General features: G+C 36.8%; 1 protein-coding gene across 2 annotated transcripts in view; it reads right to left on the reverse strand.

The window, feature by feature from the left end:
- Window positions 1–4,988: 4,988 nt before the first annotated feature.
- Window positions 4,989–27,325, reverse strand: part of LOC139133119 (coiled-coil and C2 domain-containing protein 1-like) — a 37,776-nt gene continuing 15,439 nt past the window's right edge. The window contains exons 16-26 of one of the 2 annotated variants that reach the window (XM_070699536.1): window positions 27,220–27,293; window positions 26,813–26,871; window positions 25,795–25,949; window positions 24,867–24,957; window positions 24,212–24,346; window positions 23,782–23,846; window positions 10,933–10,996; window positions 8,376–8,502; window positions 7,989–8,065; window positions 7,178–7,225; window positions 4,989–6,896 (exon numbers count right to left, since the gene is read on the reverse strand). In XM_070699536.1, the coding sequence (XP_070555637.1) occupies window positions 6,870–6,896; window positions 7,178–7,225; window positions 7,989–8,065; window positions 8,376–8,502; window positions 10,933–10,996; window positions 23,782–23,846; window positions 24,212–24,346; window positions 24,867–24,957; window positions 25,795–25,949; window positions 26,813–26,871; window positions 27,220–27,293 (922 nt within the window). In that variant the 3' untranslated portion in view covers window positions 4,989–6,869. Of the gene's footprint in view, window positions 6,897–7,177; window positions 7,226–7,988; window positions 8,066–8,375; window positions 8,503–10,932; window positions 10,997–22,810; window positions 22,959–23,781; window positions 23,847–24,211; window positions 24,347–24,866; window positions 24,958–25,794; window positions 25,950–26,812; window positions 26,872–27,219; window positions 27,294–27,325 lie in introns of those variants that run through there. The other variant, XM_070699537.1, reaches the window with a different exon arrangement.

Below are 27,325 nucleotides of genomic sequence, written 5' to 3' on the forward strand. Positions count from 1 at the left end.
GTCGAAAGACATGAGAGCAGCAGAAGAAGAAGCTTCGCACTCAAAGGGACCTCATTAGCCTTTGACCGACACAAATTATAGGGGCACGTTCAATACACGGCTTTGAAAATGCCTGCCTCCCACTCATCGAGCAACGCGAGGTCAGCTGCAGGCCTGTTGCAGCCCCAGCACAGCTACCGGTTAAAAACATCTCCCTGCTAAATATACGCTTTCTCTACAGTTAGAGACTGATTTTTAAATATTAATATTATCTCTAATTCACTGCGATCGAGGCAAGAGGTCACTCACGTGCACAGTTGAACAGCTAGCCGGGCCTGACTGCCAGCCAAGGTAAAACATAAAAAAAACTCAAAATATTATCTTCGGATCTGAAAGGCAGAGTTATTCACGACTGGAAAACAGGTAAGCTCTTTTCCCATATCATCAACATGTAGGCTAGGAATACATTGATATTACAGTCATTACCATGCCATATTAATAATTAAACCTATGTGCTAAAAAACATATGTTTTCTAGGTCTAAAATGTGCTGGGTGCAATTCATGATCAATATGTGACTAACAACGGTCAGAAGCAATCGCGTGATTTTCATCAGTGGAATGCTCGGCTGTTATATGCAGAGGTGATGATTGTCAGCATAGCGCGAGATACAGTTTCAGGGCTCTATCTGGGTTAGTGATTAAGAGAATCCACACCGTCACTTTTACGTGGAGCGCAGCAACATTTTAAGGTCAACACGATTGGAACTAATTTGGGATGATTGGATCTTCATATTTTTCAATTTTTTCAAAAGTGTTAGGTGCCCTGTAGCTGTGCGTTGCAATATCGCAAATTACCCATGAAAACAAGTGTATAACTTAAAACGAAAGTTAAAGCAGATGAGCGTACATTTGCAGATTACTAGTAAATCGACCTTACTTCACCATCCAATTATCCCAATGTAGTCCCAATCGTGTAGGTTTGACTCCTTGAAGTACTACATTATATGGCAATACTTAGTCCTTCATTCTAACAGACCGCCGTGCTCTTTGTAATTATTTCTAAGTTGCAGAACATCATATGAGAACATAATTTCTAAAGAGTTACGATCCTCAATTACTTAATTTCAGTTGTCTTCTCGCCAACGTTTGTTAAGACCATGGCCAAGCAGGATGACACTTGCAAAGCGAGAAAATTGTACTAAGGGTGTAATCGGGTGTTCAAGACTAAAATTCACATAATTGATAGGCTAATATTTTGGCCTAATTTTGGTAATTTTTCCAAGTAGGTCCAATACTGTCCTTTGTTTCTCTAAGTTAGTTGAACACGATTGGAACTAATTTGGGATAATTGGATTTTCATATTTTTTCAAATTTCTCAAAAGTGTTAGGTGCCGTACAGCTGAGTATTGCAATATTACAAATTACTCATAAAAACAAGTGTGTAATATAAAAAGAAAAACAGATTAGATCACATTTGTAGATTAAATCGACATTACTTCACCACCCAATTATCCCATCGTGTTGTTGTTATTCTTAATACCTGAGACTAGTGACAATTGCACTGCGATGCAGCTGCATAATATAGCCAAGGGAGCCCGTCGGTTGGTGGCGCTGCTGATATCTAGGGGAAGCCCCTCAGCTGAGGTTGTACCAGCAACATGTATTGGGTGTGGCTCTCAACTTTGTTCCAAAGCTGTATCGGTCAATAAAACTGAAACTAAAAAAGACAGCAAAAATCAAAAACACCAATATTTGGTCTCTCTCATACCATATTGCGTTATCCCAGAGAGCAGTATGTACTCAAGTCGAGCAGATCAACCCGCAACAAAAAACAAAAATACCCCAAATAGTTTGAAAAATAGCGAATTTGTCCCTTAAATAGGCAAAAAATCGGTTGTTAAGATGGAAGATAAATATATGACTTGGAGAAATCACTTACATACAATATGGACTGATGGATATAAGGAAAAACCAGAGGGCTGAATCCATAGAAGGCAGTTACGCGCTAGAGGAAACACAGATACTGTATTAAAACTATACGCTTTATTTACAAGAACACGTGAGTAAAGAGGACCAGATATAAAAGCCGAGGATTGACGTTATTTCTACAAAGAGGTAGCTTTAATTTGGAAGTCGCGTTTTTTAATTTTATTTTCTGTTCTGTTTTTGCAGTTTAAAAAGCGGCATGACTGGAGGAATAATAGGATGCTGTGGTAGTCTGTTCAAAGTGATATTTTGGTTCCTGGTTTGGATTTTCATCGCTTGGCCGATCGCACTGTTCATCTCAATTTTCTACGTGATTTTCTTTCCCTTCTCGACCTGCTTCGATTGCTGCATAGTAATTTCCGAATTCCTTCTCCAGTGCGTCCAGTTTCCAAAGTATGCGGCCTCCCAGATGATGGACAATTGGACGTAAAAGGATGAGTGTCCGTCCGTTGTAGCAGCGCTCGGCTAGTTGATCTCCGAGGCCTGATGGCTGGTCTATAGCGACCATGTACTCTGCATGAAGACATGGTGGTAATTGACTGAACTTTCTGAGAATAAGCACCTCCGAAAGAAAGATATCCTTGGTGAACTTGTCCTTTCTGCAGGCTTATCGACAAGGTGTGTGGCGTTCGTGGGCATGGTGAATTCGACACGTTTGTTTCTTGTTATGAACACTGTTGAGTCTTCGTCAACATGAAAATGAAAGGCGTGAAACAACCATCCGAAGACTGCATGACATAACTGCTTTGCTTTAATCATTATAACACTGGCTTTGCCAAAGAAACCGACTCTTGCCAATATGAATTTGCACAGCCGTATTCATCCACTGGAATAATCACCATGGAATACTTACTGTGCGATGTAAACATTGACAATGCCATACAACTAAGAGTCTCAGACTATCTGACCTTCGCTTCTCAGAAATACAATTATGTTGTTCAAGAAATCTTTGTACAGTAATAACTCCTTTAATGAAGACTAGATTCTTCGCTGAGGGCTTATTGTAAGACCGATAGATCAAGTCCAGACTATCATAATGTAACGGGTTCAGTCAAATTTTACTCGATATAAGCGTCGTAATTTTTGTTGTTGTTGTTGGGTTTGTTTGTTTTTTTGGGGGGGGGGAGTAAATCACATGGCCTCAGATACACGTGGAGCACCTTTATTAAGGTAGAACGCGCCTCGGGGACAGATATTCGGACTCTAAAGCTTTAAATTCTTTTCTGATCTACCACTTGTGCGGGTTCATTTTAAAGCTCTTGGTATAAGAAAACTTTTCATCGTCTTAGATTTTCGAAATTCAAAAATTAAATTTTCTCCATAGAGTTAACACAGGGATGGTGACCATTTTGAAATTTAAATATCGACAAATCTTGGGTTATTTGTTTGTCTAGCACCAAAATTTGCACGATGCCCCCGATTTCTATTCTTGATTTTGAAAGAGAATGGTTGAAAGATTCCTTTAGAAAAGTTTGAGCAAAAGTTTGTCTTTTACTTTCGAGGCGCATACTACCTTAAAAGGAACGGTGGCTATAATATTACACACACAAGAGAAGTCTACTTGATATCATTGCAACTATGATAAAGAGGAACTGTGTTATCATGAAAATGACGTTCAGTTTGTACGATAGCAAGAATACATGTAGTCTAGTTTTCCGAACTAGTACGGTACTGCAGAGGGAAAATAGCAAGCGGATACGCATTTGCACCTTAATGTTACAGGGGAAACCCATTTCTCATTGGTATAATTATTGTAACCTTCAAGTTTGCTAATAATTTCACCAATTTGCTCGATAACGAAAGTTCGCTTTCTTGTTCTTCTCCCTAAATCGTGAAATACCAAGTATTAAACCTGCCAAACACAACAGTCCGCAGTGTTATTGTTGAAAACATGAATTCTAGTCCTGACCTAAACTCAGTCGTCAACAATAACGTTTGACATCACACATGCACGAACTGCAATGATGAGTTGAACACAAGCTCAACGTGATTTTGGGAGTGGGAACAGAAAACTGTACTTTACGAACGGCACAAAGGAACTGGAAAATGCATTAAAAGTAACTGGCAATGGAACTTTTATTGTAAAGTCTGTTCGTCTCCAAGTCATGGCTAAATTGCTGGTTAATATTTAAATCTTTCTTCGTAACTGTGGGGGAACACTCAACGTAAAACCTTCATGATTGAGAATACACTCAGTTTAACTGACTGTATCATATGCACAATAGTGCTCAGTTTAACTGATCGTGCCGTATGCACAATAAAGATTTAAGTTAATAAAACTCTGATGCTTTATTATCATTTGCATTATGTTATCACAGACGCTTAATTTTTAACAATACAAAGGTCCTGTCCTTTTAGTTCTCAATCAATGACTGATAGTTCTTTCTGTAGTCGCCATCTGAGGACACTGGCACACCGGGTGAAACTGACAGGACACATGGCGTGCATTGTTAATGTAACAAAAGACACAACGGAAGGACATGAAATGGATTTTACTTAATTTATTGACAGGCTTCATTGATATATAGAACCAAGCGATGCAACCTGTGTCTAGCAAAAAACTACCCCATATTCAATGTCTACATCACTAGCTATGACAGTTCTGGTGTTAAAACACCGCCAAGAACAAATTGTACCTGATGGACCTCATTTACAAACCTTAAAAACAATCAAATTGACCGCTGCATGCTATTTCCACGTGGCCTACATGTACATGACTTATCCTATGCATTGATAAATCATAACTTGCCTAATGAAGATGTTACAGAAAGCAACTCAGAGTCAACTGAACAAGTTCATGATTATTTCTTTACTAACACTAAACAAAAGCCCTCTCTCTCTCTCTCTCTCTCTCTCATGTACATGTTTGTTTGTGTCCGTATGTGTGTAAATCTTGCGACAGCGACAAACAGTCAGACAAAGATCATTATCTTCCACGAACTGACACCAGTCGTTCTGGTGATTTTAGTGATTGGACATACTGACACAACATCTGGTGAGATGTAAAACTCCTCTGTCAAAATAGCATCCATTATGTTCCATTTATTTCAGGCCACATATAAGCATGTTCACTCTTTCAATATCCACCTTTGATTGACACATAGAGGGCGGGCTTCTTACAAAATTGAACACTGGTATTATTTTAAGCCACAGCTATCCAGGAACACAGAAAATATATTAATTCATAACATGATGGATATCAAGCTGGATAAAGTGATAATTGTCGGTTTGATCTGAATTTTGGACCAAATATTGTATCAAGTCAGCAACAGTCAGTGCGTAACTAATTACCGGGTCTGTTTAGTATTCATTGCAGGTTGTAAAAAGTTATCTGTTGTTGCAGAAATTGTTGTGCAGAAATTACAAGTATTTGTAAGGACTATACACTATTTAATGTAACCAAGGTTTTCCAGTCATTTCACTGGAGCTGTTCTTAGTATACCATAGTAATAAATCGGTGACCGCAACAGTTTTACAGTTGTTCATAAAACACTAACCTATGTTCCTGAACTACAAATAATTGCCAAGTAAAACTGTTGATGTAGTGTTACAGCAAATATTTAAACAACTTTTGATCACACTTTTCATTTGGTAAATTTAACATACATATACCGATGGAGAGTTTCCATAGCAGCATTAATTTACATACTGCAAGAATTTACATCCTTAAAAAATTGTACACAGCAGCATGTCTGAAGATTTTTGATTTACTCACTGCATGTAAAATAGCTGCAACATTGACATATATCACAAACTTACTCTTACACACTAAAATGATTATGGTAAAATGAGACAGGACCCTATGTACAGAACTTGTGATATTTGAAAACCGCATACAGTATGCGTTAGTCAATGAACAGGTTTTGCTGATGACAATTTTATAAGACTTGTTTTCTCAAAGATCAAGAATTTTTCAAAATATTCTAAAAGTAGAAAACGATAATCAGAGGCAGCAGTGCTTTGAATGTTTCTTTTTCTGATACAGTTTCCAAGGCAATGATTTACAAATTACTTTCATAGTCTGGTTTAAGTTTTATTGAGAATGAATGAACAACTATTTGCATCAGGCGCAGAGTCATTCAGCATATACAGGCATCTGCTGGCTACAGAACTACACATTTAAATCACTCTCATTCTCGCGAGCCATAGCATAATTTCCGCTCTGCTGACCTACGCAAAAATCAAGCTGTTGCCGTAAAGAGGCGTGTGATTTACGACGATGATCGCTCTTGAAAAGAGAATATTTTCTTCTTCAGGCAAACACAATAGAGGGCGCTGTATATCTGATCATGCAGACACAAACAATAGAGGGTGCTGTGTCTGTGATCACACAAAAACATGATTCTGTGCGAAAACATAAATACTGTCAGCCTCAACATGTGTTCCTGAAATTAATAATTAAACCAGAAGAACCGCAAAAAGATCTCCAATATGGCACTAAAAATAAATTCATTCAATTATTTTGATTGCAGAAGTGGAACTAAAGTTCATAGCATACACCAGGCCAGTAAAAGATTCACCATACTACTCCAAAGCTGTTTAAACACAAAGAACAGCTATGCAGTGATAATATGCCAATTTGGGCTATTACTCATTGATTTCAATTAATTTTTTTCACGAAATTCCCTCAATTCACGAGACGTTTTACCTTGGTTGTTGTAGTTTACATCCAATAAACATAACTATACACCTCGCTAGTAAAATGTACATTGTATATTCACTCTGAAATTGTTTAACATAAAGAATACCTCAGCAGTGAAAGCACAGTAACTTCACCTTTGGAAAAACAATAGGAATGGTGGTGTCTCTTCCCTAATTGTTCGATTGACAACAATTAAAATATTTAGAAAAATGCTGCACTTCTGAGATTCTTGAATAATTAGCTGTTGTAGTTTAAATCTGATCAACATCTTTGCTGCCACGCTCTGATCTGAAAATGAGAGAAAACACAATTGACATCATACCTTTGTGTATTGTAAAACATCAGATTTTACATTGACAATGTGTATGAAATCATAGTTGCCACACAACACTTACAAAGTCAAGTTTATTGTATTGATGTAGTCATAGGAACACTACAGCTAGTCAATCATTGTACATCAGCATGATTGCCAAAATTTCAATTTCACAAATGTTGTTTACTGCAATGATAGTTTATTTTAGTTTATTTTTAATGGTATGGACTGTATTTAATTCATTAATGTGACTTACCTCATTTTCTACTAATTTTTTCTTTGTCAGAGACACTGTAGCCATCTCCTGTGAATAAAATACACATGAAATTGACTTCTTATTGTCATTTACAAGATTAGAAACAGGTGAACACCCTACTTGAGTCATTCGTTGTTTATTCTGAAAATATAAAACCATTTTTTCTTGCCGTTTAAGTTTTCGAAATTAAATGATAGAGCTCTAAGCGCACAATATATTTTTGTGTAATATAATATCACTAATCATTATTTCAAAGAAGGCAAAAGAGTTTTTGGTATATCTTTGAGCCATAAATTACACCATACCAGTATATTGATGGCGCAAATACAGCGATCTGATTGGTCATGCGCACGTGCATATATGTCGTGAACTGGTCAAAATCTTGTGATATACCATCGGTTTGTGTGCTTTATTGCTTCAGTAAAACACAGGTAATCTTGAAATACATTGTATGATAACACCGATATGAGACATTCACTGACAGTGCATTTCATGTTCAGCTATGATATCATATTTGTCTCATCACACATAACCTATCTTCATATGCAATTGCACACTCTCTCAAAATCATATACTTCGTGAAATACACTTTATCATCTTATCTTTTGTCACAAAAGTAGTTAAATGCAAACTATGTGTATATGTATTTGTCTTCTTATAAATGATATAATAGTGCTGCTAATCTGTGATTTTTACCATACTACTCTGTACACAGGGCCTACTGTAAAATTTACAGCGATGTGGTTGTACGTCAGAGTGGTGGTGCACAGTGTTGACAATGATGGACATTCATGAGGTCATTATAACTTACCCTATTGCCTTGTTTCAGCCATTGTTGAGCCTCTGAGTGGTAGTGTGGCATCATCTCTTGTAACTGTGATACATACACTTTGAACAAAATAAAGAAGCAAAAGAAATTTGGGGTTTAATAGGCAACCAATCAGATGTTTTCAATGGAAGATGACAAAGGGTTCTTGCATGAGAAATTGGCCTTGATTAGTCCAACCACGTAATGTCATTTAATGCATATTCAAAAACCTGCGATAGCTTCATTTTGACAACATAAGGTCAAAACTAGGAATTATCACAGGAAAGTTAGATACTGGAAATATCTTTTGTGAAATATTTCTCCTGCATGCAAAATATACAGATTTGATTCTTTTGATTTGATTGACATTTTTTATCTTTAAAAAATTACCTCTTGCTGCCTGCCTTCCTCCCTTTGTCAGTGCATTCTCGAGGTCCTCTAACTTCTTCTGTAAAAGCTGATGGTTTTCTATTATTTGCCTAGGTGGTGCTTGCCCCCTAGCTTTGTATGCATCCATCTAAAATAAAATAATGAACAGTAGCTGTAACATACAATGGTGATACAACTACTCTGAAATAACTAAACAATGTGCATGTAGTACTGTCTGAAATTGACCAATATTTTCTAATCTTCAAGATAAAGCCAAATTTCACTTGTTTAATATAAACTTTTTCAAAACCAGCCCACATTACTTCATTGGTCAGATTATATTTCAGTGGCAATTATAACTTTCCTTTGTTCAAAAGATGAAAAACTACATTGTATACATTTTAAAAAAATACTGTGACAAATAGCCTGGAAATCTGACAAGAAAAGATTCTTCTTCAAAGGTTCTGGATATCATGTCCCATGGTAGCTTGGTTTATTGTTAAGATAAGGAAGAGGTGTGATGAAAAATAGTGACAACATCACTGTTCGCTCCCATATAGTTATCAAAACAAGTCAACAATTGTATGAAACATGGACATACATATACAGACAGACTGGCACAGAGTGATGACATTGACCCCAAGTGTGCCTTGGCCCATGGAGAGTGATAAAGATATAACAAACAGCTAAATGTAATGATAAAATAGTTAAGTATAGGCCTATACAGGCACTGAGAGTGAATATGTTACAGCAATTTTTCCTTTTCTACTTCTGTGATAATCTTTAAGAAAATCAATCTGCAAGGCAGTTTATGTATTGACAAATATGTTATCTTTTACAAGCACACAGTAAACTGTTCTTGATTTTTCATTTACAATATTTGACATAGACTGAAATACATAACATGCAACCAATGTTTACACTTTGCCCATACACCAGATACATGGAGAAATTTGAACATACAATCATCGACTCAGAAACTCTACAGGTAAAAGTAAACATTGTTTTCTTCCAGAACAGCTGGTGCATCCACATCTGGAACAACTTACAAACTTAACCAATTACACAAGGATGATGACACAAGAGATAAAGTTAAACTGTGGTGAACTTGACTATTCCTTTCAAATCCTTACCTAACTTGACATCTTAGACTAGAATACACTGCATGGTTAATTGCGCACAAAAATACATCGGGGTGGACCATTTGATAAGGGGTGGTGTCTGGAAGATCGATGAGGTACATTATCTTTTTTATCCGATCCATAGTACATTCTTTTTTCCCCACTCTCCCACCTTTTCTTTTTGTCAAACCTTCTGTGGCTGAATTTTTTAATGGCATTTGTTTGGAATTTTTTCAAAATCTGCCAGGATTTTTTTACCGCATTTCAACACCAAATACAGTTTACCATATCAAATGCTTACTAAATCACCACATTATATGCTCTTAGTTCCAGTAGGTATAAAATTACCAAAAAAAATCTTAAAAATACAAAATGAAAGATATCCCAGTAAAACTGACAGTTTCGCAAAGTTGCCCCAAAAATTCAAAATTCCAGATTTCAACTTAATTTCAATATATCTTATTAACAAAAACCCCAAGAACTGGTTTACTAAATATCAAAGCAATCAGACTGGTAAATTTTGAGAAACAAATTTTTTGACCAAAAATGAGAAAAATTGCCCCCCAAAATACAAAATTGCATATTTCATCCTAATTTTGAATATATCTTATTTTAACATAAACCCCAGGAACCTGTACACTAGATATCAAAGCTACCAGATCAGAAGTTTTTGGAGAAAATTTTTTTGACCAAAAAAGGCAAAAATTGCCCCAAAAATAAAACAAAAATTGCCAGTTTCAACATACCTTCAATACATTATATTGAGATTAATCTTACATACCTGTATACCAAATATCAAAGCTATCAAATCAGTAGTTTTTGGATAAAAAAAATTTTTATCAAAAATTGGGAAAATTGCCCCAAAATTACAAATATGACAATATCAATACAATTTGTACAAACATGACTGAGGTCATCCCGAGGAACATGAATATTAAGTTTCATAGCAATCACACTAGTGATTTCAGAGAACAAGATTTTATGACTAAAAACGGAAAAAATACCCTAAAAATACAAACATGCAAATTTCATCCCAATTTTTGCACACATAATTTAGAATACCTAAGAAATCTGCATACCAAGTTTCAACCAAATCTGACCAATGCTTACTGAGTTTTAGCCATTTGCAGGATATTTCCTTTTTTCCCCTCATTTGCATATTTTTGGCACTGACATGTTCATTTGAACAAATTGACATCTCCACCCCTAGGTGCACCTGTACACCAAATACTAAGACAGTAGGTACTACGGTTTAGGAGTTTTTGATGTGGACGGACATACATACATACATACATACATACATACATACAGACGAAATTTTCCCACCTTATACGAATACCTCCCATTTGCAGATATACATATGCATATATATGGGAGCTAATAACACAAGAATCGGAAATCTGAATCAAAAAAGAAACAGATGGTAGAGACCGTAAGGAAATGCGTAGGGCACCTACCTTCTTAGCATTCTGCTTCATGGAAAATTTCAAAATCTCCACGCTGTTCAGACTCTTTCCAACACTGAAAATGAAATGAATAAGATGCTGTGGATTTTAAGTCTGATCTCTGATATGGACTTGTCAATATACCTCCATTACTCTAAATGTGCCCTCTACAGGCAATTCATAATTCTTGCTGACCCACACACCAAACTTCGATATGTATTGGTATGAGGCCAGGCTCACACGCAGATATTTGTTGGCTAAGAATGTTTCAGTTGATTCAACGTTCCACAAGCGTTTAAGGTCACAAAAGACGATTATGGAAATTAAGGTAATACTTTATTCAACTTTTTAATATTAATGGAGCATATTTCTTTCTAATTCTTCATGTCACTCTTGGGCCATGATCAACTTTAATAGTTTGAACTAATATTTCCAATATTTTCTTCAAATAAATGCAAGACCCATTGAAGAAACAGGGTACTTGCAGAATGGAATGTGGTCATTACCAGGACATTGTGTAATGCAGGATTTGATATTTATCCAATAATTAAATATGCACACATATATACTATAGTCAATGTATAAATATAAATTCAAGAAAACACTTTTTATTAAGATTACAAAATAAAAATATTACGTATAAAACTGTCTGTACAAAATATACAAGAAGGGAAAAAATTAAATAAAAAAGCAATGAATGGTTGGGAATATGAAACAGTTGATTATTATAAAAGTGTAGAAGAGATGTCCAAATCTATTTACAACGTTTCTGCATTTAAATAAGATCAATAAATTATTAAAACTACATAATGTAGGTAGTTTTACATTTCATGCATACTATACAAAATAATTACACCAATTTTGCTAAAATGTTTGGTGTGCCCATACAAAACAGAAGATATGATAAAAGTTGCTATAAATGGTAAAATCCTCTCAACAAATACTGAGCGGACTTTAATGAGCCAGTGTTGTGACTCTATATACAAATATTTACTGATTGACTCTTTTAAGATGAAAATTTTATGTATATTGATTGGCTGAGGATTTACACGTGGAATATACACATATATGTGCTACTAATTGCAAATCAAGTGATGTTCAAGTTTTCTGTACAAGTACTGGCTATTCACTGTAAATGTAACGGTTTCTGCATGACTTGTTCAAAGCAAACTAGTTTTATTAAAGTTCACTGGCTGACCCTATAAAATTATTGAGACTGAATTTGACTTTCAATACCTTCAATGACATATTTTGGTTTCAGTAAAGCATTCTTACTGTATAATGTGACCTATCCATATGGCAATATGGAAAGGTTGATGATCTACCTGGCTATGACAAAAACCGTTAATGTGACACCATAGACACCATAGGTAGAATGCGCCTGGGGGACAGACATTCGGACTCTCAAACTTTAACAATTCTATTCTAATATACCACTTGTGGGGGTTCATTTTGAAGCTCTTGGTGTAACAAAACTTTTCACCAGCTTAGTTTTTCGAAACTTAAAAACTTTATTTTTCTCCATAGAGTTAACACAGGGTTGGCGGCCATTTTGAATTTCAGATATCAGTACATCATGGGTAATTTGTTCAGTACCAAAATTTGCACAATGACCCCCCCCCAATTTTTATTTATGATTTTGAAAGAGGATAGTTGAACGATTCCTTTAGGAAACTTTGAGCAATAGTTTAAGACTTTTGAGGTGCATACTACCTTAATATATTATGCACCTCGACACTGAAATTCTCTCCAAGGAAACATCTTTCGGCAAATCAAGAATAAAGATTAGGGGTCACTGGAAAAATTTTGGTACTGTGCTCTCCCTGGCCTTTCGAAATTGTCAGTCAATTTACGAATTGGGTTCAAAAAATATTAGTAAGCACAAATTATGTTATTCTGAGCCCACCAATTTTAACAAGCACTTCTGGTACTCAATAAATGATTTTAAGGGGATAGAAATTATAGACAAAGGAAAATGAAATCTTTTTAAGTTTTTTTAACAATGAACACTCATATTTTGATACGCATTTTCAAAAGATCCACTGAATAACACAGTACATCATGGGTCATGAATGCTTGTAACATTGAAATTTCTTCCTTGTCTCAATAAAGTGTACATGTGTAATTTTGGTCAACCAGCCCGTGAATGTTATTCAATTAATCGATCTTTATTACACAACATAACATTTTCAAGTATATTGTGACACAAATCATAACTCCCTTTGTGTGTGTAGTCAGTGGTTGATGATTATATATATTAATATATGAAGCGGTCATTAATATTATCAGTGTTTGCACAAGTTTTAGATGCTAGAAAATCTGTCCCCTGTTTTTCATATTTGGAAAGCTCTGTTACTTTGAAAGTATGCATGTCATCCATAGGTACTAGGTGGTGCCTCTATAGCTGCAGTCATTATGCCATGTTCATCTCTAAAATTCTTTTAAAACAACCACTGATCAGAACATTTGGCAGTCTGTGGTTTCGCACAAATTTTGTCTCATCTCAATCAAATTTAAGTACGCAAACTGAGACTGGTGATCCTGCTAATGTTTTCATAGAGACAGTTACACTTTTAAAACGCTGCAGATGATCGTCATTTATTTTTTTGTCTGGATAAACTTTTTTGTCATGGGACTGTGCACCATAGCATTTTCTCTGGATCATAGAAAACTATCAGTATTCATAACATTTGCTGAGACAGTTTCTTGTAAAGTATTTTGAAGGAAACCTATTAAAATTGGCAAGCTGACTGAAAAATTCAATTTGCAGATCGTCAAATGACAAATCTATGACATCTAAGATTTCCGGCTTGCTTCCACCTCCATGCACAGACAAACACTTTGCAGTACATGTTCAAACATGTGCAGTCCGGACTGCAGTTCTGCTGTAGTTCGACTGTCTTTCAGGCTGACGGTTCTTGATCTCTTCTAGCTCGGCGGTTTCATTGTTTCGTATTTTTTTCATATCAGTTGCCGTTTTTATGCCCAACTTTCTTTCCCAGCTGAGGATACTATGATCTATCTAAAAGCATTTGTAACTGCCCGCTTCCCTCGATCCGCTTCAACCGTCCATTCGGAAAGTTGACAGCATGTGAGTGTTTGGGTGTCTCGAAACTACCGTAATGGGGTGGTAATGCATGACACACCACTATGAGAGTACAAGACCCGGGGATCTTGAAACCTTTTCGCGCATGCTCATGTTATCACAGGTCAAAGTCCAAAGCTAGCTATCACCATGTGTCGATGCGCCGATGATAGGGGCAGAGTAGTTTTAGAAAGACGAGATATGACAGTATTTCCCCGGAATTCACAATCTTGACCGAAAATCAGGCTTCAAAAATAACAAAATTGTTCGTAAATGGCCGATCGGGCATCTATTTTTTTTGGTAAATTTTCATTTTTGTTCGTAATTTACGAACGTTACGAGCGACAGCGAGAGCACAGTGGTATCAGAGAAACAACTACCTAGCATTTACCGATATTTTAAATTCAAAATGGCCACCATCCCTGTGTAAAATCCATTAGAAAAATCCAAATTTTCAATTTTTACAAAAGCTAAGACCGTGAAGATGTTACTTGCTTCACGACCTTTATGTTGAGCTTAAACAAGCAGTAGAACAAAATATATTAGAAAAATATGAGAATCCGAATATCTGTTCCAGAGGTGCATTCTACCTTAATTATTCATTGAATATAATTTCAGTATTTTTACTGATGGATGACAATAATAACTAAATTAAAGCTCTAATGGCGATAACCTTTGATGTGTTTTCAAGCATTTTTGTTCTTTTGTGAAATATTCTTTCTTTTTCTTCTTCCTAAGTCACGTCTAATCGTTTAGTGTTACACTTGTCCACAAAGACAGCATGAATGTATTTTCCTGAGCAGTTGTCAACCATTGAATTTTACCCTGGCCCACAATTTATTTGTTAATGACAAGTCATTGACAATGACATAGTCCCCACTTGTAATAGGAGTATTAGTCTTGATGGGGCAGGGAAATGTGGTCATTAAGAAGTATCACTGGAGTGTATATGTTCAGATCTATGGACACATAGGTCTATGTCATTGTTCCCAATTTGAAACAAGAGGCATGTCTAAGTTATGGTTCTAAATCGGGGAAAAAGATCAGACTTCTAGCTGTATTGGCCAGCCAAGAAATACATATGCGCATAATAAATGAGGTACAAGATGTGACATCTTAAGGTCTATTATCCTATCAAAATTGAAGCGTAAATAACTTGTGGTTACTGAGTTATGCATATATATGCATAATCAAGGCCAAAGGTCATCAAGGTCACGTGACATTTTGGAAAAAATTGTATTGTTAATTAATCAATATATGCAAAAATTCAGACCTGAAGCTCTATTGGCTTGCCCACAATTATATATGTGCATAATTAATGAGGTAAAGCATGTGTTGTCATAAGGTCTCCCATCCTACTAAATACAAGTCATTGTCAATGACATAGTCCCCACTTGTAATAGGAGTATTAGTCTTGATGGGGCAGGGAAATGAGGTCATTAAGAAGTATCACTGGAGTGTATATGTTCAGATCTATGGACACATAGGTCTATGTCATTGTTCCCAATTTGAAACAAGAGGCATGTATAAGTTATGGTTCTAAATCAGGAAAAAAGATCAGACCTCTAGTTGTATTGGCCAGCCAAGAAATACATATGTGCATAATAAATGAGGTACAAGATGTGACATCTTAAGGTCTATTATCCTATCAAAATCAAAGCGTAAAGAACTTGTGGTTACTGAGATATGCATATATATGCATATTGAAGGTCAAAGGTCATCAAGGTCACGTGACATTTTGAAAAAAAAACAAAACATTGTATTGCTAATTAATCCATATATGCCAAAATTCAGACCTCCAGCTCTATTGGCTTGGCCACAATTATATATGGGCATAATTAACGAGGTTAAGCATGTGTTGTCATAAGTTCTTCCAACCTACTCAATATAAAGGACATAGCACTTGTGGTTACTTATTTATTGACATTATCGTGTATTGTAGGTGTAAGGTTATAGAGGTCACATGACATTTTGTCAAAAAATTTCTATCCTATAGTCTATCCCTATATACTAAAAATCGTACATTTACCTCTATTGGCTTGCTCAAAATAAGATATGCACATAATTAATGAGGTACAATATGTGGCGTCATAAGGTGTCCCATCATACCAAATATGAAGGGTGTAGCATTAATGGTTCCTGAGTTATGGACAAATATGTATATTTGAGGTCAAAGGTCACCGAGGTCACATGACATTTTGTCAAGTTATCCCTACATACCAAAAATCATACCTCTAGCTCTATTGGCTCGCTCAAAGTTAGATATGCACATAATTAATGAGGAACAATATGTGGCGTCATAAGCTGTCCCATCATACCAAATATGAAGGGTCTAGCACTTGTGGTTACTGAGTTATGGACAAATATGTATATTTGAGGTCAAAGGTCACCAAGGTCACGTGACATTTTGTCAAAAAAATTGTATTGCTAAGTTATCCATATATACCAAAAATCAGACCTCTAGCTCTATCGGCTCGCTCAAAATTAGATATGCACATAATTAATGAAGAACAATATGTGGCGTCATAAGGTGTCCCTTCATACCAAATATGAAGAGTGTAGCACTTGTGGTTACTGAGTTATGCACAAATATGTATATTTGAGGTCAAGGGTCATTGAGGTCACGTGACATTTTGTCAAAAAATTGTATTGCTAAGTTATCCCTACAAACCAAAAATCAGACCTCTGGCTCTATTGGCTCGCTCAAAATTAGATATGCACATAATTAATGAGGAACAATATGTGGCGTCATAAGGTGTCCCATCATACCAAATATGAAGGGTGTAGCATTAGTGATTACTGAGTTATGGACAAATATGTATATTTGAGGTCAAAGGTCACCAAGGTCACGTGACATTTGTCAAAGTGTCTGAGATATCTGCGTGAACGGATGGACTCACATGGATGGACTCACGGACTGACATGACCCAATCTATGAGCCCCCTGGACTTTATCTGTGGGGACTAAAAACTGTGTCACTGCATCCTTTTTGCAATATGAATACTATGAGAAACTAAATTTTTATTTTTCTTGGCCTTATACATGGGAGTCTATGGTGCTATACGGATCTATGGACTGCCTTATACATGGGAGTCTATGGACTGCCTTATACATGGGAGTCTATGGACTTCCTTATACATGGGAGTCTATGGACTGCCTTATACATGGGAGTCTATAGACCGCCTTATACATGGGAGTCTATGGACTGCCTTATACATGGGAGTCTATGGACTGCCTTATACATGGGAGTCTATGGACTTCCTTATACATGGGAGTCTATGGACTGCCTTATACATGGGAGTCTATGGACGCCTTATACATGGGAGTCTATGGACGGCCTTATACATGGGAGTCTATGGACTGCCTTATACATGGGAGTCTATGGACTTCCTTATACATGGGAGTCTATGGACGCCTTATACATGGGAGTCTATAGACCGCCTTATACATGGGAGTCTATGGACTGCCTTATACATGGGAGTCTATGGACTGCCTTATACATGGGAGTCTATGGACTTCCTTATACATGGGAGTCTATGGACCGCCTTATACATGGGAGTCTATGGACCGCCTTATACATGGGAGTCTATGGACTGACTGCCTTATACATGGGAGTCTATGGAGGTGAAAACTAAAAAGTCCTCTAACACCGCCAAATTTGATCGCATTGTGAAACAAATCGACGTGCATCTGTATGAGGTAGGGTACTATCCTTGTACCAAGTTTGAACGAAATCGCTCCAGGCGTCTCTGAGATATCTGCGTGAACGGACGGACGGACGGACGGACGGACGCACGGACGCACGGACATGACCAAACCTATAAGTCCCCCCGGACGGTGTCCGTGGGGACTAATAAAGGACATAGCACTTGTGGTTACTTATTTATTGACATAATCGTGTATTTTAGGTAAAAGGTTATCGAGATATGACATTTTGTCAAACAATTTCTATCCTATAGTCTATCCCTATATACCAAAAATCATACATCTAGCTCTATTGGCTCGCTCAAAACTAGATATGGACAGAATAGGATAGAAAACTAGATAGGTGGACAGAATTGTCCCGAGGTTATCGTTCGCCCAGTTAAAGCGATGAAATTCGTTTCTTCGCTTCGATGTAGTGTGTATGTGCGATGTATGATAGTGAGCATGCGTGCGTGAGTGCTTCACGAACTCTACAACGTGTTGAGCGGTCTCAGTCAGAAAAATGTAACAACTTAGCCGGCTATTGAACCACTCTTTTTTGGGAGTGGAGATTTAGCCGACTGGTTCTGTCTGTGGCCTCTCAGCTAGGCGACTGATGCCGTATGTTGTGGGTTCGAATCCGATTGAAAACTATCCGTATATGCACATAATTAATGAGGTACAATATGTGGCGTCATAAGGTGTCCCATCATACCAAATATGAAGGGTGTAGCACTTGTGGTTACTGCGTTATGGACAAATATGTATATATGAGGTCAAAGGTCACCGAGGTAACGTGATATTTTGTAAAGAATATTGTCTTGATAAGTTATCCCTATATACCAAAAATCATACATCAAGCTCTATTGGCTCGCTCAAAACTAGATATGCACATAATTAATGAGGTACAATATGTGGCGTCATAAGGTGTCCCATCATACCAAATATGGAGGGTGTAGCACTTGTGGTTACTGAGTTATGGACAAATATGTACATTTGAGGTCAAAGGTCATTGAGGTCACGTGACATTTTGTCTAAAAAATTGTATTGCTAAGTTATCCCTATATACCAAAAATCAGACATCTAGCTCTATTGGCTCGCTCAAAACTAGATATGCACATAATTAATGAGGTACAATATGTGGCGTCATATTAAGGTGTCCCATCATACCAAATATGAAGGGTGTAGTACTTGTGGTTACTGAGTTATGGACAAATATGTATATTTGAGGTCAAAGGTCACCGAGGTCACGTGACATTTTGTCAAAAAAATTGTATTGCTAAGTTATCCCTACATACCAAAAATCAGACCTCTGGCTCTATTGGCTCACTCAAAATTAGATATGCACATAAATAATGAGGAACAATATGTGGCGTCATAATGTGTCCCATCATACCAAATATGAAGGGTGTAGCACTTGTGGTTACTGAGTTATGGACAAATATGTATATTTGAGGTCAAAGGTCACGTGACACTTCGTCAAAAATTGTATTGCTAAGTTATCCATATATACCAAAAATCAGACCTCTAGGTCATTTGGCTCGCTCAAAATTAGATATGCGCATAATTAATGAGTTACAATATGTGGCATCATAGGGTGTCCATCATCCATATATGAAAGGTTTAGCACTTGTGGTTACTGAGTTATAGACATATATGTATATTTGAGGTCAAAGGTCACCAAGGTCATGTGACATTTTTGTCAAAGTGTCTGAGATATCTGCGTGAACGGATGGACTCCGGACGGACATGACCCAATCTATAATCCCCCTCGACTTTATCAGTGGGCACTAAAAACTGTGTCACTGCATCCTTTTTGCAATATGAATACTATGAGAAACTAAATTTTTATTTTTCTTGGCCTTATACATGGGAGTCTATGGACTGCCTTATACCACAGGCGACCCATTAAGTATTACTGAGTTATTTCACACAGTTTTCTCTATCATTTCTCTCTTTCTTCATGCTCTGAATGATCGGAATAAATAAAATAAGTGATTTATATAACCTAACCTAGCCTCTGTGACTCTTTATTTATTTTACACTCCATTACAAGGACGTATATCTCTCATACACACATGCTGTAATTAATTAGTCAACACAACTAATTATGCTAATCCGTGGACTTATAAGGTATTTTACGGGTGGTCAACATCGCGAAAGATAGGATTGGTACCTTTTTCATTAACATCACTATCTTTCCGATGTTGACCAACCTCTGATAAGTCCACGGATGAGCATAATTAGTTGTGTTGACTAATTAATTACAGCATGTGTGTATGAGAGATATACGTCCATGTAATGGAGTGTAAAATAAATAAAGAGTTGCAGAGGCTAGGTTAGGTTATATAAACCATTTATTTTATTTACTCCGATCAGTAAGAGCATGAAGAAAGGAGAGAAAATGATAGAGAAAACAGTGTGAAAATCTCAGTAATACTTTATGGGTCGCCTGTGCTTATACATGGGAATCTATGGACTGCCTTATACATGGGGGTCTATGGAGGTGAAAACTAGTGTGAAAATCTCAGTAATACTTTATGGGTCGCCTGTGCTTATACATGGGAGTCTATGGACTGCCTTATACATGGGGGTCTATGGAGGTGAAAACTAAAAAGTCCTCTAACATGGCCAAATTTGATCGCATTGTGAAACAAATCGACGTGCATCTGTATGAGGTAGGGTACTATCCTTGAACCAAGTTTGAACAAAATCGCTCCAGGCGTCTATGAGATATCTGCGTGAACGGACGGACGCACAGACGCACGCACGCACACACGGACGGACGCACGGACATGACCAAACCTATAAGTCCCCCCGGACGGTGTCCGTGGGGACTAATAACACTGTATCCTGTACACAGTGCAATGTGCCTCCAGGGTTACAGCACTGTAACACTGGCAGTTCAACTTACTTTAACAAGGAGGAGAATACCAAAACACCTTTGTTTTAGAGTTCAAAAACATAAACATATTATTGAAAATTTACAGACAAATTAACAAAGTGAAATCCCATTAAAAAATTTTCATGAAAATTTTTGCTTTTGACATGAAATTTTTCTTATACTGTTTTGCACCACCTGCTTTCATGTCTACTTTCTGATATTTCATAAACCCTGTCCATTATACAGTTACAAATCTAACTTTGCATTGCATTGCATAACTAAAGCAATTCCACAAAGACCCTGTATCACACTCTGAAAGCTGCATCCATTCAGAATTTGACACTTTCTAGTATAAGAGTCAATTAGCTAAACAAATCACCAACGGTGGTTAGAAAAAACAGATGCTTTTTGTGTAAATTTGGATTGGAAAAGTGCATGACTGTGTAAATGATCATGTGTTTCTTCTTGCATCCATATTTTCCTGTTTCTGAATTTCTCTTGCGAGGAAAGATGTAAAAAGTTTCTTTAACACAGTAGTCACACTTGTTACACTTGGCGCAGGAGTTATTGGAACACTAAATTAGGTAATTACCCTGCAACTTGGCTGTGTACTTTGCTATATGACCTGGTGTTTACCTGAACAAGAGTCTGTTTTATGATCTGAAGACTGATAAGGTATCCACCACACTCAGCAGGCAGCTCCTCCACTGAGTAAACTGATATACCTGCACTGCAAAAAACATTTTTGACTGGCAGCTGCATGTAGTTGATGCGAGAGTTTTGAAGGATCGGAATAAAATGTTGTAAAGTGTAAACATGATTTGCGGCTGTCATTTTGTGTCCTGTTTTTGTATATGTGCAAGTTATTACCAATTTTTTAATCACAATTACATACATTGAAGAAACACTGACTGTCAGAGCAACCATCCAATCATATGATAAAAATGGACTGGTCCATCAACGTCGGTGGTGGGCTCATGGAAGGTGGTAAATTTGACGAGTTTTGTAACTCTAGATTTACAAGGGATGCTGCGATGTTTCAATTCCAAATAACATACAGAGGCAAAACCTGTCAGGTTCAGGCCCAGGACACAAAATGAGTACAATAGATTGTGTTACATCATAATATTTATTCCCCCTTTTCACAATTTTCCCATGAACTAGATGCCAGTTGAAAATGGGTTGTTCCAGTGTAGGCATATCAGTTTACTCAGTGGGAGCTGCCTGCTGAGTTTGGTGGATATCTTATCAGTCTTCAGACAATAAGACAGACTCTTGTTTAGGTAAATGCCAGGTCAAATTGCAAAATGCTCAGCTAAGTTGCTGGGTAATTACCTAATTTGGTATTCCGATAACTCGTGCCCTCGCTGTAAATGAGATATTCTTGTGAAAGGAATGGCATAGTTGCTGGAAATATGTACTCATGTACCGGTATCTCTCAACACAATGCTCTAATATTTTCTTCAACTGAGCAATAAAATAAGTGTTATTAACTTCTGCTGATAGGGAAATCTTTGAAACTTTGGGGACCACAGTACAAATCAACACTACCCCCAGTAGGGGGTATGTTTCTCTTTCTCGACAATGTAAGGCACCCTTAACACTCACAAATTACTACCAGGGTCATTGGGTCAAGAATTCATCAGGTGACTCAAACTTGAAGAATATTCATTAAATTAAAGAGAACACAAAAATTAAAAGTCACAACTATGAATATGAATAATATGAATAAAACGGCCAGATTTGGCCAATATATGACCAGCTCTCTCTATTCTCTGTTCCCTCAGGGTTGACAAGAAAAAAGGTTGTCCTTCACACACAGAAGATAGTAGACAGGTGTTGCCTGTTTAAATTTTTAAAGTGACTTTGCATAGGTTTAAGTAAATTAGAAAAAAACAATGAGATCTCATTTTACCTGAATGGTTGTTCATAGGGCACATAACTCCCAGATTTAAAGTACAACACCCCTTTTGAAATGGTTTAGATACTTCCGGCATTTTCGTAATATTGTGCAAACTGCCAGTACTGAAATTTTTTTTACAAATTGAATATATCTAATCTGAGTTCCATCCACTTTTCTACTGATTTTTGACCGAATTGTTTAGTGCAGCATTGTGCAAGCATACCTACCACTCACAATTCAGCTTGAACAATGAAAACATTTCTTGCTTTCAAAATTTGGTCGAGTTAAATTTTGTCCTGTCTCTGCCGTTAGACAAGTGTTGTCACAGTTGCTGTTTTTGTAGAATGTCAAAAGTATGGAAATTCAAGTTCTAAAATGTTTGTTCCTGAAAACCTATCTTTTCAATGGATATTTCTCCACTGTGTAGATGTTATCAGGGCAAGCAGTGTCTTCAGATAATATTACAGGCTTTGGATTCTGATCTGATAAAAGATAAAAAACAGAGAAATCACTTACTATTGAATGGTAGCTGATTTCAACTATTCACAATTTTTTTGGGCGTATTCAAATTTTGAATGAATAATGACAAACATTTTGGTATTGTAGAATACAATATGTTGCAAATGGAAAATGTGCTGGTAATTTATATTACTTCTTCGTTAAATATTTACAAACATGTCAGCATGATGTTGTACATAAACATGCAAATTTCCTGTGACAAATTCTACTGAGACACTGCTTTAGTCCTGATTGTATATGGGTGAATGTACATGTATGAGTGCATATGTGTGCCTCATGCACGTTCAGACTCCTTTTCAAATAGCTCGACTTCAGGCACTTCTATTTCTTGCATTATGCAACTTACATTTATGTTCACATTCCAAAGTAATTATCACTGCAACGTCAATGTAAATGCACCGAAAAAACGACCGTCAAGGCTGACGCTGTGTGTAATAGCATGGATTGCTATTTTGGTTTGTTGATGAACATTGTATCACTATGTGGCACTGGCTGCCAAGAACAAGACAAAGATGTGGACAAATTTTGCCTGCCTATGGTGATTATAGTACAGTATCTTGTTAGGAGTGCTTGAGGTGAGTCACTGATTTCTGTGGTATGGTTGGACATTAAAGCTGGGAAATGCAGGTGGACCATTACAGCTTTTAGCTCATTACTACCCAGGATTATAATTTACCGGAGGGGTTTTGGAGGAAAACGTGTCCTTCCTCTATCAGCAGAAAATCTGGCTGCTCATTGCATTGCAAGGACAAAGACGATGAAAAGGAATGCATGGTAAGTTCTTACCTTTGGGAGGAGGGTGAGGTTGCTTTTTGTGGTGAGATTCTCTGGCCACTGGAAGCAGCTGCCATCTGAAAATAAAAAATTGTGTCAATGACACTGTGCTCCCATTTTACAGAAATAATCAGTACTAGTATACACGTAAAATTGCATTCCTGCAGCATGGTTACAAAGAACTAATTTTAAGAACAGTATATCTACATCATATATGGCATCACCACACCAAAAATCAGCTTGACCCGTCCAGATGTTCCCAAGTTTTTGCTGTATACAGACATACATACATACATACATACATACATACAGATATACAGACAGACATATTCCTGCTGTGGACAGACAGACATACCTACCTACCTACATTCATACAATCATACAGACATGTACAGTTCATACAGACATTTTTACACTATATAACCTCCTACAACAGACTTACAGGGCTTGCTCTGTTTACACCATCAATCACGAGCCATTTCTCTTTAATATCCTGTACTTCAGGACTTCCAACCGGTTGCCGTACTCTCACTTTAACTTCCAGAGTCCCACCGACAGCTTTCCGCCCTTCCATTAGCTAAAGTTACCACAAATGGAAGTTACGTACATTAATATCTGCATCCACTGTGGCAAACTTGAGACTTATTACAGAAAGCAACTGAATACTATTGGTAAACCCAGAGTTGCAGAAAGTTCTAGCACTCTTCAAAGTGTCTGCGACATCCATCAAACACTCTCTAGGAGCAACTGTCATGACAAAATATCACAGAAGGATTCAAATGTAAACGCCTCTGTTCATGTCATTATTTTGAATAAACTTTTTACATAGTCACAGGTAGCAGTGTCAATTTTCATGGCGTTCTGAGCGGCCAGTTTAATTTCTCAAGGGTATTGAAGGTGATTTCCAAAATTGCAGGATTTTCCAAGACCATACACACAATGTTACTAAGTTACTATCACTTGCACTCACAGCAAAGCATGCTACAAAATACAAATTTCTGTTGAAGATAAAACTGAAATGACATATAATTTTGAAATTCAAAGATTTCTTTTTAATGCAATTTTCGCTTCTACATTTGACTCCTGGATTCTCTTACCTTGACACCTTCATGAATTTCACATTTGTTCTCCAGGTCAGCAAGTTTCAATGACCCTTGACCTAGGCACTTGTCACTTTTGAAGAAACCCCTGCAGAGAGTACAAATGAATTGTTGAGTATACATAATGTATTTGAGTAGACAGTGAACAATTTAATTTTCGACAACCTACATTGACAATACTAACCAATACACCCCCTCCCCCAAAAAAAAACCAACAGCAAAATTACAAAGTGACGGTTAATTTTGCCATTAAGCCATGATTAGTTAAACTTGGAATTTGAATGGACCGTAGTGCAAACAAAACCATGTACACAAATGTGCAAAGAAGATGCAAAAAATGTAAATTTCTAATTGGAATCATTTGAGTTGCATACACGTTTGTACATGCAGGTTTGTTTGTACCAGCATTACAGCATCTTTCCGGCGTACTGAGTCTGTAGAACACTGTGTGTCCTTTTCATTCCCAAGTACAACCATTGTTTACCTTTGCATTACTTGTATTTCATTGAGCTGAACAATGAGAAGAATTACAGGTCTACGAAACAGAAAATCAAATATGGCCTCCAGTCTGCCCTCTAACCAATCAAAAAAATTCTCTGATATGAAAAACTTTAACATGTACATATTTCATGTACTGATATATAGGGCTGACATACACACAAATTTCTATAATTCCTTAATCCATTCATAAAGTTGAGAAATGTTGCAAGTCAGAGGGCGTGTTGGCGACCTATGACCTCAACTTCCTAGTATGGTTGCCAGAAGTGGCTATCACTGATTGAACTTTGAGCTCAAGTTTAAATGTACTATTAAAACGTTAAAAGTTCAAATATTATGTCACAAATAAGTCGGGATCATAAGCTGTAAACCTTTTAAGTAGAAATGTCCAGAGGTGTGTCAAGTACAGACATAGGGTACCACTGACCTTTCAAAGTACACGTCCAATTTTAGAACTAGTCGTTTAAAATGTCTTCCAAGGGACCTCTGCTTTCTGTCTATTACATGAAGGTTGTACTTGGCATCATACTCTGGATTGTTTGTCTGTTTTACAGTGTTGGTTTTCCCCGACTGGCCGTCATCCTATATCAAATCGAGACACGAATAAATAATTATGTGAGCAAAGTATATGAATATGGTACATCCCTCTTAGGATGGTCTGAAACTTTGAGACAGATATTTTGCTTGAAATTCCACTCAGCTTGTCTGTAGTGACAACATTCTAAGTATTATACTTGGAATGGTTTGAGTTGCTCTAAAAAACCTATCTATGATGGTAAAGGATTTCACTTGTCAACACTGCGTGCACAGGATTTCTTGTCAAACAATCTTGAATTGCGAAATGCTGTACGGTCTAAAATTGCTCTCGTTCATTATTATATGTTCATGGTTGAACATCTCATGAATATCTTGAACAGTTTGTAATCACAATCTTCACACCATTACACATCACTTTGTGCTCTGGTTAATCTAAGGTTATTTTGCTATGATTGATTCACACACTGTGTAATCCTATGATGCATATGCAGAGATACGTGTCTGTAGTTTTCCAAACATATTGTAAGTCACCTTTCTATATCTTTGGCCTACATTAACCTATCCACCCTAATTGCCTGTGAACAGGTCCACAATTGCCATCAATAACAATGGATTTGACCCAAACCATTGTGGTAAAAGGGTTTAACTTAAACCATCACATTTCACTTTTCACATATAGTTCAAAGAGGGACTTTGGTGAGAGCTTAACCTCGGCTGACTCGCAGCGTGTTTGCAAGGTTTTATCTGATTGGTCGATTGTCACTATTCACAGCCACTTAGGGAGTCTATTTGTATTGTTTTCATTAATTGGATAACAGCTTCGAAATCGCTGGGAGTCGGCCCCTTAACCTTGGCCAGACAGAATATCAATGAACCAACTGCTCAAAACACAAGTAAAAGCTACTTACATCTTTTGGATATGGCAGTTCATACTTGACGTAGGTATTCAGCTCTGAACTTTGCATCCCTGCAAAGAAATATTGAAAATATTTAGAAGGTTTTGACAACAATTGTTCCACTGCATTCTGTATGTCTTCCACATCTATGCAATCAGGGTTTTTTTATTTAATTTCCATTTATATCAAAATTTTAATTTTGAATGAACTATTAAACACACCAGTTTGCGCCAGTCTTATTATGATTACAAATATCAAGAAACAAAAACGGCACTCTTTAAACGATAATCCACTGTTTTAGGTCTAAATGAAAAGCGGCTCCTGATTGGTTGATTAGCATGGGGTACACACTAATGGCTATGATGTGACCAATTATGTTATGTCTTTCACAAAAAAACACTCTGCAGAGCTCAACTTACCTGATGGAAGATAAAAATTAATGCCTCTAATAATTGAGATTTCTATTTCATTATCATTCAAGTCTGTGTTACACCTGTGAAAACAAAGAAAACAATGTTTTGAGTA

Source organism: Ptychodera flava, chromosome 5, assembly GCF_041260155.1.
Source record: "Ptychodera flava strain L36383 chromosome 5, AS_Pfla_20210202, whole genome shotgun sequence".
Lineage (NCBI taxonomy): Eukaryota > Metazoa > Hemichordata > Enteropneusta > Ptychoderidae > Ptychodera > Ptychodera flava.